The sequence below is a fragment of the Oryctolagus cuniculus genome, chromosome 4, assembly GCF_964237555.1.
Source record: "Oryctolagus cuniculus chromosome 4, mOryCun1.1, whole genome shotgun sequence".
NCBI lineage: Eukaryota > Metazoa > Chordata > Mammalia > Lagomorpha > Leporidae > Oryctolagus > Oryctolagus cuniculus.
In genome coordinates this window covers 149421330-149438041 of record NC_091435.1, presented here as the reverse complement: position 1 = coordinate 149438041, position 16712 = coordinate 149421330, and the positions used below count along the sequence as shown (strand labels likewise).

At 43.6% G+C, this 16712-nt stretch overlaps 1 protein-coding gene across 5 annotated transcripts in view; it reads right to left on the bottom strand.

Moving 5' to 3' along the window:
* Window positions 1-1181: 1181 nt before the first annotated feature.
* Window positions 1182-16712, bottom strand: part of CPNE4 (copine 4) — a 526674-nt gene continuing 511143 nt past the window's right edge. For 4 of the 5 annotated variants that reach the window (XM_051818460.2, XM_002722063.5, XM_051818461.2 and 1 more), the window contains exons 14-16: window positions 16256-16389; window positions 9796-10032; window positions 2481-2871 (exon numbers count right to left, since the gene is read on the bottom strand). In XM_051818460.2, the coding sequence (XP_051674420.1) occupies window positions 2737-2871; window positions 9796-10032; window positions 16256-16389 (506 nt within the window). In that variant the 3' untranslated portion in view covers window positions 2481-2736. Of the gene's footprint in view, window positions 2872-9795; window positions 10033-16255; window positions 16390-16712 lie in introns of all 5 variants that reach the window. The other variant, XM_070072817.1, reaches the window with a different exon arrangement.

Genomic DNA, 16712 nt, shown 5'->3' with positions numbered 1-16712 from the left:
AGTGCCCCTAATAAGACTCTAGAGAGCTTGCACTGTCTGCCATACGAGCACATGGGCGAACCGCTGTGTGCAAGCCAGGAAGGGAGCCCTTGCCAGGAAATTTGACTTCCCAGACCCTGGAACTGTGAGAAAGGCGTGTATGGTGTTTAAACCATCTAGTTTATGATATTCTATTGTAGCAACCTGAGCTAAGACACCATTTAACAATGTTGATATTAGTTTATTATTCTCTTGAGTTACACTGGAGTCTCTCTGGCTATGAACAGGGAAGAAAACTACCTTACAGCTTTGCCAGGCAAACTGGACTCTGTCCTTGTTGCCCCATCTTTCAGACCCCAGGGATCCTCCAGGCATGTAGAGATCCCAACCCATGTTGCATCACTTTGATTGGCAGCCACACTTAGCCTACTTGTTAAGTCTACTATGGATTAGAGTGATCATGAGGCATATTAACAAGTCCATTTATTTATTTATTCATTTTATTAGCCCTTTCTGTATTCATTAAACATTTATTGAGTGTTTTCTATGTTCTAGGTACACACACATGGAAGTCATTGACCTGGTTTGGGGCTAGGAACATCTGCCAGGGGCTGGCGTTGTGGTGTAGTGTGTAAAGCTGACACCTGCAATGTCAGCATCCTATTTGGTTGGGCTCAGGTTGGCATTCCAGCTGCTCCACATATGATCCAGTAGCCTGTTAATGTGCCTGAGAAAGCAGTAGAAGATGGCTCAAGTGCCTGCACCCACGTGGGAAACCCAGAAGAAGGTCCTGGCTCCTGGCTCCTGCCTGGATCCTGGCTTTGGATCAGATCAACTCCAGCCATTGTGGCCATTTGGGGAGTGAACCAGCAGATGAAAGCACCCTCTCTCTCCCTCTCTCCTTTCTCTCTCTCTCTCTCTCTCTCTCTCTGTGAGCTTGTGTCTCCTTCTCTCTGTAAACTATATCTTTCAAATAAATGAATAAATCTTTTTTTAAAAAAGAAAAAAATATCTACCAGTAATTTCTTAAATGTAGTATCTAAATATTTTCCTTCCTTGCTTTTTAGGAGCAGTGGTCGATATAGCTCCCTGGGACTGTGAAAGAGCTATTTCCAATCTGAGGCCATGTTACCCACATGAAAGAAATAACTCTTAGGGAATAGCTTTGAGAAGAGAAACAAGACCACTACTCTTAGAAAAAATTCTGTAAGTGTCCAATTTATTCATAAAACAATACAGTTTAAATATTTATGATTTTTCAGTCAAACATTTTTACCATCATTCCCAAAATGTTTTGCATTTTATTGACATGTATTTGCAAGATTAAGATCTATAATTATAACTCTGGAAATCATACAAGGCATTTGATTTGCTTGTTAATATTGCTCCCCCTGAAACAAACAACAAACAGATTTATTTTGCCTTGTGATTTACTTCCCCATCTCTCTGGCCAAAAATACATTCCACTCTGTGCCTTTTATACTTGCAAAAACACTTGTTTATTTATCTGATAGACAATTAAACAAGTGAAGGATTCATTCTTTGTTTCAAGACTGGCTAACATATTGAAACAAATTCTGCTTAGAGTTTGACCTCAGGAGTGATAAAAAGAGGCAAAAAGGAAGCCCCAGGCTGAGCTCAAAGATCCAAGATCCGGGGAGCCACATTTCATGGCCATTTGCCATGGACAAGTTCCCATCACTGTGGTTCCAATGAGGACTCTTTGAGATTGTTCCCAGGGATTGGCATATAAGTAGAACCATCCATGCAGTCATGTACATGCCTCTTTTAAGAGGGTGGAGCCAGCCAGGAGGAGTACTCCATAGTCTTGTTTAGGGAAGAGGTGTGACTCTAAAGCAGTGAGACTGATTTGGGGCTCTGCAACTTCTGGAGTCAGTCTCATTCCTTTCTACTCTCACCTCTGGCACAGGCAGGACCTTGATGCTATGGGCAAGGGAAAGGTGCCATTCTCAAGCAGGCTAGGAGCTGCCCTGTCTCAGATGGTCTCTACTATGACACCTGACATTGAGAGCCTCCCTACTCTCCGTGCAGTGCAAGGACTGCAGTAGCATCATCTGGGACTTGGTTAAGGAACCAGGCATTTCAGGCCCCACTCAGACCTACTGTATCAACCTCTGAATTTCAGCTCTCAGGTGACACACGTGTATAGTGAATTCAGCCTGAGAGGGGCTGGGCTGGATTCCACGAACCCACTCCAAACAGATCAGTCACTATACATCTTTCTTAGTACAGAGACCATTCTCAGCAGGGAGAAGTTAAGGTAACACCTGCAAAAACAGTGTGGTGTGTTTTTTTTTAAATTACTTTAAACATGCAAAATACAGTCCATGCATCTGCTGTTTTGAAAAGTCTCTCATCCTGTAGCAGATAAAACCAAATATGTTTTGGCTATCAACGTTCAATAAATATTTCAAAATGCTTTACAGTGTAAAGATAATAAGAAATTTAGCAAAATTCAACAAACCTGTATAAAAAACAGATACAGATACCATTTTATTTCAAGGCGACATGCTGTAGTGTAAAGAGTAAGTTATTATCTGTTGTTCTTTGTAAAAAGTCTTCAACAATACAAGGGCTTAATAGATCCAGGTGCTGAGGCTACACATGCAAAAAAAATAGTTAAAAATCACCGAAACGTGCTATTTTTAAATGTGTATTTTTTTAAGTACGGGAGTAGTAGAAGTATTAAATATTAGCAGTAGTAGTATTTCAGAACTCTGTAAAAGTGTGCAAAGTTCATGGTGCTAGTGTCCTGGAAGATTCATACATTTCTGATGAACATTTTGGTTTAATCCCCTTGCCGTTGTAATAGTCCACGACTTGGTTTGGGACTTCTGCCAACACGCTCTTTGCCAGGGCAGCTGGAGAGGCCTGCGGGGAAGAAGAATTACCGTGACTTTGGCTTGTGTTCAAAGAGTAGAGTCTTGCCCTGAGAAGCTGGGCTCATTCATTCATTCTTCATTGAGGGTCAACTTCAAACAAGGATTGTCAAAAGAGTATTGGGAAGTGAACCATTAATTTCAGCATTATATTTGTTCATGCTTATCTCAAAATATAAAACTATTGACCTCAGAGGGTGAGTGAAAGTTGGACGGGAGAAGGAACTGTCCTGCAGTTTTGTGTCTGATTTGCATTCAATTCTAAATGCTTTGTTTCCAGGTGCTTTGCAAGGGTGTAGGGGCTTTGGTGATTGCCATCAAGGAGGCAATAATCGTTTGAGGGGAGCCTGGCATGACCATTATCCAGTACTAACTCTGCTACAGATAGAACTTGACTGATGATGCAGACAGCAGCAGCACACCATTCAGCAGCACACCATTCATGGGATTATAAGGAAGGTAGACTCTTAGACCCAACCCTGAGCTACTGAATCAGAATTTGCATTTGAACGTGATGCCTCAGTGGTTCCAATGCATGTTGGAACTTGGAAAGTCTGCCCTGAGAGTCACAGCACCGTGGCCAGGACACAGGGAACAAAGAGACTAAGTTACCTTGGAGAAAATGGCGGCTGGATTCCAAGAGGAGGTGGACATTGTCTATTTCTAAAATTTTTTATTAATTTATTTTCATTTTATTTGAAAGACAGAGTGACAGATGGAGAGATACTCTGTCTGCTGGTTCACTCTCCCCTGCCCTCAGCAGGCAGACCTGGGTCAGGCTTAAGCCAGAAATTGATAGCTCCTTCTAGGTCTCTCCTACGGGTGGCAGGGACCCAAGCAGTTGAGCCATCATCTGCTACAGGTGGACATATTTTAAAACGCAGAGAAGGGATAGGGGGATGACATTTGATCATGTCTGGGGTAGTGGGTCATGTGGTGGGGTTGAAGGAAGTGTGGATTAGTATGAGTTGCAGCTGTTGAATCAGTGGGCCGCTCAGTTGGAAAAGGAGCTTGAGCCCAGGAGATAGAGGGTCTTGAATACCACCGTGATTATTGTAGCTCTCTAGGGGCAGAGGCACAGGATCATGCAACCCATGGTGATGACTGCAGTGCAAGAAGGTTGAGGCTGATATCATGCATGCACTGGAGTCATGCAGAGCTGGATCTGACTCCTGGCTCTGGCATCTACACAACCTCCAGGAAAGTAATTTCAGCTGCCTGAGCCACTTTATTCACTATTATTGAAGAGGTTGACAACTGGGGCAGAAGGACAAGTGTTTGAGATTCTGAAGGAATGAGGGCTGGACCAGATGACAAGTAGCCTGATTATGAAATCTTTCTTTCTTATTATGGCTTAGAACTCATTCAGATTTGCTCGGTCCTAGTGTTCTCAAAGGCAAAATAGGAAAGAATAAGAATGCATTCTGTCTCAAAGGGTTCACATTAATATCATTTATACCTCCTGAAGAGTTTTTCCCAATTGACCTCTTACCTTTTAAGGGTGTCACATCAGGTTGGGCCGTTGGATCCCATAGAGCTCTTTTATTTTATAAATGACTCCTCAGAGTTATGTGTGAGATCATGATCCATGTGTACACTGGGGCAGACACAAAAGGCATTCCCACTCTTTTCTCCCTGGCCATCTCTCACACAAGGCTAGAAAACAAAACGCTAGGTTTCCCAGCCTCCTCTGCATTTACGGATAACCACATGACCCACTTTTGCTCTTTGAGATATAAGTGGAAGTTTCTTGGGGGATGTTCATTCGAAAACTTTTTTTTTCATAATTAAAAGGGATAGGTATTGACTCTCTTTCTCTTTTCCCTTCCTTTCTCCTTGAAACTAGGATGTGATTCCTGTCATTTTTATCATCATTAGGGAACAGCAAAAGGAATCACAAAGTGCTGGCCTTGTTACCAATAGTTACCAGCCCAAACCTCCAGCTCCATGAGAAAAATGCATTAGTATTGTTACATTCCATGGTTTCTCAAGCTTGGCACTACAACATTTGGGACTGGGTACTCTCCTGTGCCTTGCAGGATGTTTAACAGCAGTCCTGGCCTCCATCCACTGGGAGCAAGTAGCACTGCACAGCTGTCACCATCAAAGACGTCCCCAGGAATGGGTGTTTGGTCTAGTGGTTAAGATGCCTGTGCCCATATCAGAATGCTAGGGTTCAAGTCCCAGCTCCTGCTTCCTTCTAATGCAGACCCTGGGAGGCAGTGGTGATGGCTCAAGTAATTGCTTCCTTGCCACCGGTGTAGGAGAACTGGATTGTGTTGCTGGCTCCTGGCTTTAGCCTTGGCCCAGACCCAGCTCTTGAAAACATTTTGGGGGGAGGGTCAATCAGCAGGTGGGCAATCTTTTCATCTCTCTCTCAAACAAATAAATACAATTTTTAAAAGTCACCAGACTTCCAAATGTCTCCCAGGTAGTAATGTTACCCTTTGGTTAAGAACCAGTCATGTAATCCAGATAAGATGGATTTGCTCTTATATGCAACCAAAATATCTTTAAACAAGGTTGTTTAGAACATTCTGAGTTCATGGAAACAGTCTATGCTTGTGCTGTTCAGTGTGGGAGTCAGCAACCACATGCAAGTACTGAGCCCTTGAAATGTAGCTGGTGTGAATGAGGAACTGTTCCAGTTTTTTGTTAATTTTAGTGAATTAAATTTAAATAGCCACATGTGGCCACTGGCTACCATAGTGGACAGCACTGTCCCTCAGTTATTTCTCCACTCCTTGCATGCTGTGTTGGTGGCAAAGCAAATATGGCACTGGGGACATTAGTTGGTTGGGAAAAGGCCAAAAATATGAAAGCAGCTGGTAGTAGAAATAATAAAAGTTGTATTTGTTAACCACCTACATGGATCAGGTACCATGCTACACTTTATGTTGACTTTACCTTCAATGTTCCAATGTCAGAGTATTTGTCTCATTTTATCAATGAAAATCTGTGGCACACACAAGTTAAATAGCTTGCCCAGAGCCACATAGCCTAGAGCCTGTGCCCTGTCCACTTTAAGGCCCCTAGTTTTCATGCAGAGCAGAAAATGAGAGGCAATTCATGGACTACTGGCTTATATGAAATAATATCAACTCTTACCTTCCCTTTTATTTATGGCATATTGAATTCAGAGTTGTTTAGTTAAGATAATGAAATGCTTTTCAAAATCTAATTTGAAATCCATGAATATAAGGTGGGTGAGCCTGCTCCTGGCATTCTGCCTTAGTCATCCACGGAACAGCTGGAGGCTCTCATGGCAGAGACTAGGAGCAGCACCCCTTTGTCATCTCCCTCAATTCCTTGCTCATTGTGGCTCTGTCCTTCCTCAACACTGCCCCCATTTTCTCTAAGTCTGAGCTGTAAGCTTTCCTCATGGCTGCTGCCTTCTGCTCTGAAGTCCTGCAGTGACATTATAGTTCTTGTCAAACAGCCATAGGGTGCTCAGTAGTATTATTTTTTGTGTGTGTGTGCGCTGCTACTTGGTCACACTTGTGAGCTCTTTGCTTCTTCTTCACTTAGGCAAAGTTAGAGGAGTGAGCAGTGATGGAGCGCCCTCCTTTGGTGGACTAAACAGAGCAGAACATTAAAATCTAGAACTCCCTTCCTTTCACCTTGTGAAGTAACTAACTTTACTGGTGGTGAAAGTGCAAATTTGGCTCTAGCACAGCCCTCCTTGTAGAGAACCTATTTATTTTTATTTTATTTGAAAGGCAGGGCAAGATATATACATTATATATATATACACACACACATTATATATAAAAACATGTGTGTGTGTGTGTGTGTGGAGAGAGAGAGAGAGAGAGAGAGAGAGAGAGAGAGACATAGAGAGAGAGAAAGCTCTGAACCACTGATTCATTCCCCAAATGTCTGTCACAGACATGGCTGGGCCAAGCAGAAACCAGAGGCCTGGAACTCCATTTGGGTATCCCATATGGGTGACAGGGCCCCAAGTACTTGAGAGCCATCACTTGCTGTCTCCCAGGGTGCACATTTGTGGGAAGCTGGAATTGGAAGCAGAGGATTGGGGACTCAAACCAGGCACTCTGATATGGCTATGGGCATCCCAAGTGGTGTCTTAACTGCTGCACCATGTGCCCAACCCAAAAGAATATGAGTTTTTGATGCCACTCTTTATTGTCCACACACCTTCAATGTAAGGGCTTGGTGAGTGTCTTTCATATAGTGAGTGCTTTTTGTTTGGAAGCCTCCTCATCCAGAAAGCTGGAGATGAGATGTGACAGCACCATTACTCTGCTCATCCACAGGCACTGCCCTGACAGATTGTGGGGGAAACTGGTGGCGGCTGCTGCTACCTGGAAACTCCCTATGCATGCAACTCTGCAGCTAAGCATTGATTTTCTGCTGCCTTAAAGATTTTAATCACTGCGGCTTGCCCTAAAAGGAGAGGGATAATTGTGTGGCTGTACGGTTATGAACAAGCAATACCTTATCACTCAAGGAGCCCTGGAATGTGCAGTCACTTCTCAGCAGGTGTTGATATCTAGGGTTCGGCTGAGGCTGCGGGGCTGGGGCTTTATTTCAGTGCTTACTGGGAAGCCTGACCTGAGAAGGTGGCAGAACAAACAGCAATTGCTGAAGAGCAAATGCTAAGGACTCTGACACCGAGACTGGTATTGAGGCAGCAATAAAGTAGAGGGAGGGAAGAATACATGGAGCATCATAGCACACAGCTATAATCAACAACGATCCATCCCTCCTTAGCTTACCCAGTGTGGGCCCACTTGGGATTTGGATGTGCCTGGACTGTGAATTATGTCAGGGATTCATGTGGATGGCAGTTCCTCAAGGCATGGTGCCTGTGCCTTCCAGCCCCTGACCTCATCACTGACTTGAGCTTCAAGAAGGCAAGAGGCTGCAGGGGGTGCTAACGAAGACATTTCCAGCAGAATTCCTAAGACTGGGGGGACATGATTTCACTATATTTTTGGTTCAGGCCTTGGAGGAGACTCCACAGCTTGGAAAAGGAGGGAAATTTCTTCTTTTCCAAGGAGATGGCAGAATTGCTGCAAGATACTGCCATTTGTTCAAGCTTAGTGAACAGCTCCTCAGCAGCAGTGACTGGCATTATTGGCACCAACCACAGTGCAGATGGCAAGAACTCCAAGGGAAACAGGGCTGGGGATGATCTGCTATTGGGTGGACTCACAGGGTGCACAAAGCAACCCCTGCACTCCAAGACACAGCTGAGGGAGCCTCTGAAGGGCCTCAGGGCCACTACTAGCTCCCACAGAGCTTTTAAGAATTAGAGGGTGTGCTTGTTGCCCACGATAGCTCCATGGGTGCAGGGTTTGTGGAAACCTTAAAGGCATCCCTTCCTCTAGAGACTTGACAATTAACCAAAATTTGGAAATATGGAAAAATGGTTACTGAAGACCATCATGGCAGACTAGCGCAATGTCTACTGGGCTGATTCCTACTGTTCCATCAGGGAGTGAGATGCTGCTTGATTCACCATTTATTATTGACAAGAGCCCAAGATGCTAATTTGAAGAAAACTGGGGCAGGTATTGGACACAGTGGTTACGTCACCTCTTGGGACACCCACATCCCATACTGGGGTGGCTGAGTTAGAGTTCCAGCTCTGCTTCTGATCCAGATTCCTGCTAATGAACTTCCTGGGAGGCAGTAGGTGATGGTTCCAGGCCTTAGGTCCCTGCCACCTACATGGGAGTCTGACATTGAGTTCCCAGCTCCCAGTTTTGGCCTGGTACAGCTCTGGTGGTTGTGGGCATTTGGAAAGTGAAGCAGCAGATGGCAAATCTCTCTCTCTCTCTCTCTCTCTCTCTCTCTCTCTCTCTCTCTCGATTATTTATTTATTTGAAGACAGAGTTACAGAGAGAGGAGGAGGAAGAGGAGAGGGAAGGAGGGAGGGAGGGAGAGAGAGAGAGAGATATGTTTTCCATCCACTGATTCACTCCCCAAATGGCCTCAACTGCAGGAGCTGGGCTGATCTGAAGCCAGGAGCCAGGAGCCAGGAGCTTCCTCCAGGTCTCCCACGCAGGTGCAGGGACCCAAGTTCTTGAGCCATCTTCTACTGCTTTCCCAGGCCATAGCAGAGAGCTGGATCAGAAGTGGAGTAGCAGGGACTTGAATAAGCACCCATATGGGATGCTGGCACTGCAGGTGGTGGCTTTACTGGCTATACCACAGTGCCACCCTCCCCTTTCTCCTCCCCCCTTCTCTCTCTCTGCCTTTAAAAACATTGTTTAAAACTGATAAAATGCAAATTATTTCTATTCACCAGACAATCTAAAAATTATGCTCTGTTTTTTTTTTTTTTTTTTTTACACTACTGGTCATTTGCCAATTTTGGATGTACTTTACCCAATTTATTCCAGCATTTCCTCCCATTGACTGTATTTAACTCTCCTACTGCTTTGAATTAATTTTGTTACCTTGTTTATGAATGAATTAAATACATCTTTAATGCTGCTTACTATATATTTATAGACAATTTAGGTTTCTATCACATTCTATCCTATTATTTCCATTATTTCCTATCATCTATCAGGTACAGACTTCTCCCAGGGCACATGGCTTGATAAGAAAAACCCTGTGAGTTTCAGGGTTTTAGTTCTCCTTACTATTCTGACTGGACACCATTGGGCAGGGGAAAAGCTAACTTATATTGATGAGAGCAGGCATCCGTGAAAGTGTTGGTTACCATAGTTAGCATGAGTGCTTGTTGTGAACTCAACGTCTACTCCTTTCTCCAAAGAGTTATGCTGTACATATCCTTGCTGTGGGAGAAGGCCTGGCACTGGAAGGGGCATCTGGTATTGCTCCGAGATTGGCAGATCACACAAAGTGTGGACAAGTGGAGGCTGAGCCTGCTTTGGTTCTGCCCTCCCACGGGAAGAGCCCCCAAGCTGTCTATGCATACGTGTTTGAAGTTCCTGAAGGGCACGAACTGGACGATGTCTCGAAGCACAGGTTCTCCCTTGGGGGACCTCAGGATCCCGTCGTCACCATCCAGCATCTGCATGTCACTGAAGTCAGCATTCCCCACGCCCACGATGATGACCGACATGGGGAGGTGGGAGGCGTGGACGATGGCCTCTCGGGTGTCTGCCATGTCTGTGATGACTCCGTCTGTCAGGATCAGCAGGATGAAGTATTGCTGTGCCCAGAGGCCAGGGATGAGGGGGATGGAGAGGAGGGGAAGACAATGACAATAGGACACTGGTTAGGCCCTGGGGGGCTTGACTGCATACTGACCTTAGCAGCGGTGACAACAGACTTTTTTTTTAAGTGCCTGTGTTGATAGGCTTTGGGGCTCAAGGTTCTGATGAGGGGAATTAAAGAAAGATGCTGTAACTACAGCTTCCTTGTGTAATCACCTGACTGTGTTACAGGGCCCAGTGGAGTAGAAAGACAGGCACATGGGGAATCCGCAGGGCTGGCTTCAAAGCCTTGTTCTCTGAGGCCCTGGACAAAGCCCCTTACTGCCTCTGGGTCCCAGCTTCCTCACTGCCCACTGTATGTGGTCCTCTTCAGACTTTTGAGAATCTTCAGCTGTGCTGCCCAATACACTAGGCCCCAGTCCCTTAAGAAGAGTGAGCACTGTAGCCAGAGCAATCGAGGACCTGATTTAAAACACATTTAAATTTAACTTTAAAAATGGGAAAACAGGTGCACTGAACCGCATGTCTGTTGACTCTTCCTTCCTTTTCCTCCCTCTCAGTCCTGTCTGATCCAATCTATATAATTCTCACTCCCAGTTCAATAACTTGAGCAGCAAACTCCGAAAGGTCACACCACCATCTTGAGAACCTTCAAGGCTGTGCTAGAGCAGGGGTCAGGAAACTAGTTTCTGTAAAACAAAATGAATAATGTTGGCTCTCAGACCATGCTGGTCTCTGAGCATCATGTGAGCTGGCAGCTCACATGCATTGCAGTGTGACGACAGCCAGAGTTTCTGTGTTCCAGTAAAACTTTATTTATAGACACTGAAATTCCAACGTCATTTAATTTTCTTTCTTTTTTTTTTTTTTGACAGGCAGAGTGGACAGTGAGAGAGAGAGAGACAGAGAGAAAGGTCTTCCTTTGCCGTTGGTTCACCCTCCAATGGCTGCCATGGCCGGCGCACTGCGGCCGGAGCATCACGCTGATCCGAAGGCAGGAGCCAGGTGCTTCTCCTGGTCTCCCATGGGGTGCAGGGCCCAAGCACTTGGGCCATCCTCCACTGCACTCCTGGGCCATAGCAGAGAGCTGGCCTGGAAGAGGAGCAACCGGGACAGAATCTGGCGCCCTGACCGGGACTAGAACCTGGTGTGCCGGCGCTGCAGGCGGAGGATTAGCCTATTGAGCCATGGCGCCAGCCCGAACGTCATTTAATTTTCATGTGTCATGCACTATTCTTATTTTTTTTCAACCACTAATACATGGAAAAATCATTCCTAGTTTGCAAGCCACTGAGAAACAGGCTGTGAGATAAAGCTCCTTGACCCCAGGTCTAGGGCAAATGTTCTTCACGTGGGTCTACGAACAGCTGGAAGACTTCAGGCAGTCTAACAGCTTGGGGGTAAATGACATTTTAATTGTCACTAATCTAGAACTGATATTTATCATCTTTTAAATTATAAATGGTTCAACAACTCAAATTAGTATTAGCTATACTGGTGACTTAGTTATCAACAGAAATCATAAATATTCTCTGGTTATATGACAGTGGCCACAAATATTTCATTTACCATTTATACTCAAAACTAATTAGAAACCACAGAAGGTCAACTATTAGTTCTCATAGTTTAATATATAAATACAAGAAGGATTTCATCATATTTATTCTGAATCTATGTCACATTACAGTATTTCTCCTTCTGCATTTCAATATCATCAGTTTAGTCTACAAAGTATATTTTATTTTGCACACTTGGGGTTTATGGGCTTTACCAACTGCTAAACGGTCTATGCAACAAGAAGGGTTAAGAACTCCTTATCTGAAGACATTGTCAGGCTTCTACAAGCTGGTGCTTTCAGGTTTCATCGAGCTAAAAGTAACAGGCTGCAGACAGCTGGACCTGAACCTGATGGAAATTTCCAATAAAGCTAGCAGCAACAGTTTCTTCCAAAGTCAGGCTGGGAAAATGCTCAGGGATGGAATGTGATAGTCTCTGAATATACCTGAGGTCTTTTTTCCTAAAGGGTTCCACAAAATCAAGGAGAAAAATCTGTAGCCACAGACTCCCTGAAAGTGCCCACCTAGAGGTTTAAGTTTATGATCCTTAGCAGTAAGTGACAACAAAGGGCCTGGGTCACCAACTGTTCAAAGACAAGAGCAACCTTTGGAGGGGAGCTCTGCTCAATGTGAATAGGGGTCATGCACTTGAGGATTTGGGGTGTTTTCCTGCATTTGGTTCTGTTTCCTCACCTGTCCTTTCAGAGCCAACCCACCTATCCCTCAAGGAGTGAGTAATGGCCAGAAACTCAGGCTGGCTTAGCTCCAAATCCAGAACCTGTGTCAGTGTTGTGTTCTCTTATTACTTTAAAAGGGAGATCAGATAACCTGGTTTTTAAAGTGAGCTCTGAGAGCCCTAGAGATGCGTTGGATACTCTTGAGGAAAATGGGGAAATGAGAACAGATAAGTTTCGCCCTTGCTCCTGGGCTCAGATTTGGCAAGAAGTATGTGTGTGTGTGTGTGTGAGTGTGTGTGTGTGTGTGTGTGTGTGTGTGTGTGTCCATTTTATGTGCTAGGTGTCTGAGCAAGGTATTCCTGGAAGAATGGGATCTGGTGCTAAAAATAAATAAAAAAAAATGAAATGCTGGTCCTGTCTGACTCTTCTAAATTCTGTAACTATGAGGACTGAAATTTGCTTCAAGACCTCTGGGGTCTGAGGGAGCTATGTTAGGGGAAGTCTTGGTCTGCAATGCTGAGATGTGCAAATCAAAACCACAATGAGGTTTCACCTCACCCTGGTAGAATGGCTCACATACAGAAATCTACCAACAACAGATGCTGGAGAGGATGTGGGGAAGAAGGGACACTAACCCACCGTAGGTGGGAGTGCAAACTGGTAAAGCCACTATGGAAGTCACTCTGGAGATTCCTCAGAAACCTGAAGATAACCCTACCATACAACCCAGCCATCCCACTCCTTGGAATTTACCCAAAGGAAATGAAATTGGCAAATAAAAGAGCTGTCTGCATCTTAATGTTTATTGCAGCTCAATTTAAAATAGCTAAGACCTGGAATCAACCTAAATGCTCATCAACAGAAGACTGGATAAAGAAATTACGGGACATGTACTCTATAGAATACTATACAGCAATCAAAAACAATGAAACCCGATCATTTGCAACAAGATGGAGGAATTTGGAAAACATCATGCTGAGTGAAATAAGGCAGTCCCAAAGGGACAAATATCATATGTTCTCCCTGATCAGTGACAACTAACCGAGCACCAAAAAGGAAACCTGTTGAAGTGAAATGGACACTATGAGAAACAGTGACTTGATCAGCCCTTGTCCTGACTGTTGATGAACAACTTAATACTTTATCCCTTTTAGTATTTTTTTTTGTTCTACTTAATACTATTGGTTGAACTCTTTAATTAACACACACTTATTCTTAGGTGTTTAAATTTAACTGAAAAGTGATCCCTGTTAAATATAAGAGTGGGAATAAGAGAGGGAGGGGATGTACAGTTTGGGACATGTTCAATTGGACTTGCCCCAAATGGTAGAGTTAGAAATGTGCCAGGGGATTCCAATTCAATCCCATCAAGGTGGCATGTACCAATGCCATCTCATTAGTCAAAGGGATCAGTTTCAGTTCACAATTGATCATAATGATAGGATTAAGAGTTAAAGGGATCACATAAACAAGACAAGTGTCTGCTAATACTAACTGATAGAATTAAAAGGAGAGAATGATCCGACATGGGAAGTGGGATACACAGCAGACTCATAGAATGGCAGATGTCCTAAACAGCACTCTGGCCTCAGAATCAGCCCTTAAGGCATTTGGATCTGGCTGAAGAGCCCATGAGAGTATTTTAGGCATGGAAAGCCAAGACACTCTGGCAAAAATACAAAACAAAACAAAACAAGAAAACTAAATGAAAAGTCTCTATGAATGAGATCCCAGTGGAAAGAACAGGCCATCAAAGAAGGGGGTACCTTTCTCTGAAGGGAGGAGAGAACTTCCACTTTGACTATGACCTTGTCTAAATAAGATTGGAGTTCACGAACTAAAAAGGCTTCCATAGCTTTGGCACCTTATGACAAGAACCTAGGGAGATTACTGATGCCATAAACAAGAGTGTCAATTTGTTAAGTCAACAACGGAGTCACTGTGCACTTACTCCCCATGTAGGATCTCTGTCCTTAATGTGTTGTCCAATGTGAATTAATGCTATAACTAGTACTCAAACAGTACTTTACACTTTGTGTTTCTGTGTGGGTGCAAACTGTTGAAATCTTTCTTAATATATACTAAATTGATCTTCTGTATATAAAGATAATTGAAAATGAATCTTGATGTGAATGGAATGGGAGAGGGCACGGGAGACAGGAGGGTTGCAGGTGGGAGGGAAGTTATGGGGAGAAAAAGCCACTGTAATCCAAAAGCTGTACTTTGGAAATTTATATTTATTAAATAAAAGTTAAAAAAATGAAAAAAATAATAAAGGAACACTTAAAAATTATTATTCTAAAATAAAATTTAACTTTACCCTATCCCCATTCCATTTCAGGAGTTTCTGTGTGTCACAAGCCTAAAGGAGCTGAAAACGCAACTAAGTTGTAGGGCAGAGACAGTGGATTGAATAAAAGGCAGGTGGTGACTGTCATTCCCTTTGATATTTTCAAGTAAGAAAGACTTCAAATTATAACTAAAATAGAAATATCATGATTTCTGGTATATAATATGTGTAATATTTAAGATACAGGCCAACTTAACAAAAAGACAATATAATATACTTTTCATCATATGATATACATATGATGGTTTCACATTCATTCCTTAAATATTTATTGAGTATGAAGTGTGCATGTGTGTTTGGTTAGTGAAGATATTCTGGTGAGCAAGGTCTTCTCATTATAGAGAACCCAGGAAAGTAAAGGAAATAGAAAATGCGCAAGTAAGCAAGTGCATCTGAAGTATTTCAAGCAGTGATAAATAGCCAAAAAGGAAAGTGGAGCTGAGACATGGTGGCAATGCGTGGATTGTTATATTAGATAAGGTAACCAGGGGGAACTTCAGAAGAGTTGAGAGTTGAACAGCGACCTGATGAAGTCAGAAAGTGGATCATGTGGAGGCTGGGTAAGAGAAATCCTTGCAGGGGAGCAGCAGGTGAAAGGCTTGGAAATGAGGAGAGTTTAGATTGAGGGACAACAAGAAGGATGGCATGGACAGCATCTGGGAAGACAAAGAGCACACTAGGAGAGAAGGTCAGATCCCATAGAACCTTCTAGGATTGAAGATTTTATCCAAAGTATGATGAGAAGCCATCAGAGGTTTCAGAGCAAAGGAGTGACATGCTAATCATTATATTTTTTAAAGATCAACAAGCTTCTGTATGTAGTATATATTGTAGTAGAGAAAAGATCAATCACTTAAGAGGTTTTTCCCTAGTCCAAGTGAAAGAAGTTGGTGGATATAGTAGCTGCAAAGGTAGTAAGAAGCGGTAAGATATTTGATATATTCTGAAAATGGACTATCCTATCTTGCTGATTCAAGACAGCATCCAACAATCCTTACTTTCTGGTTTATATCCTATTTTTCCCCCTGATGTTGTGGATTATTAAGCAGCTTTTGCAAATGGAGACAGATGCCATCTGGGCTTTGGTTTCCCTTTGAAACAAAGAAAAATTGGCCTTGGGACCTCACCAGGAGTCCCCCACAACTTCTGGTCCTCGCTCTGGCTGGCCGAGCCACCGAGGCTGATGGGAGCACGTTCTTCAGCCTGTCTGCCAGGCTGTGGATCATTCCCAGCCTAGAGCCAAGGTACAGGTATATATACACATATATATACCATCCTTATATCCTTGTGTAGTCTTTTGCACACTGAATTAGAATATCCTGTGTAACCAACAGGACACTATGGAAATGATGTGTCACTTTTGAGGGAAAGTCATAACATAAAGTATGGCTTTTGATTTGCTCCTTCTTGAGTCACCTGCCTTGAGGAAAGCCAGTTGCCCTGCCATGGCATGTTCAAGAGGCTCTCTAGAGCAACCTACAGGCAGGAACTGAAGCCTCTGGCCAACAACCCACAACATCATGGGAACATGGGTAGAAATGCTGGAATTTATTGTCAGAGTGGGATGGGTATTGTGGCCAATATCTTGGTGAGGATGGGGAAATCCCATTAGCAGGTGAATCACCCCTTTCCTTACCGATGCCTCCTTGGTGTTGGTCTCCTCTGACGCTGACTTGGCAACCTTCTGAATGATGGGGGCGATGTTGGTGGGACCATAGAGCTGCAGCTTAGGAAGACAGCTCTGGTAGGCTTCCACCACTCCTTGAATTCCTATGGTGAAATTGGCAAAGGTCAAATATAATCAAACACACACAAATAAAGCATTGAATTTCCCCAAACAGTCCTTACCAACATCACATTTATGTTTTCAAAGGAATATCATTCCCCAAGTGAAATCATTCTCTTTCAAAGTTCAAGTCAGAAGCAGCCATTCCCACTAACATTTCTCTAATGACTCCCTTTTCACGTGAGACTTTATTTGCACTTCACAGCATAGTGAAATAGATGTCATCTCAACTTCACAGGTGAAGAAACAGAGGCTTATAGAAGGCCACCTGATTTGCTGCAGGTCACACAGGAGGTAAGTTATGGAC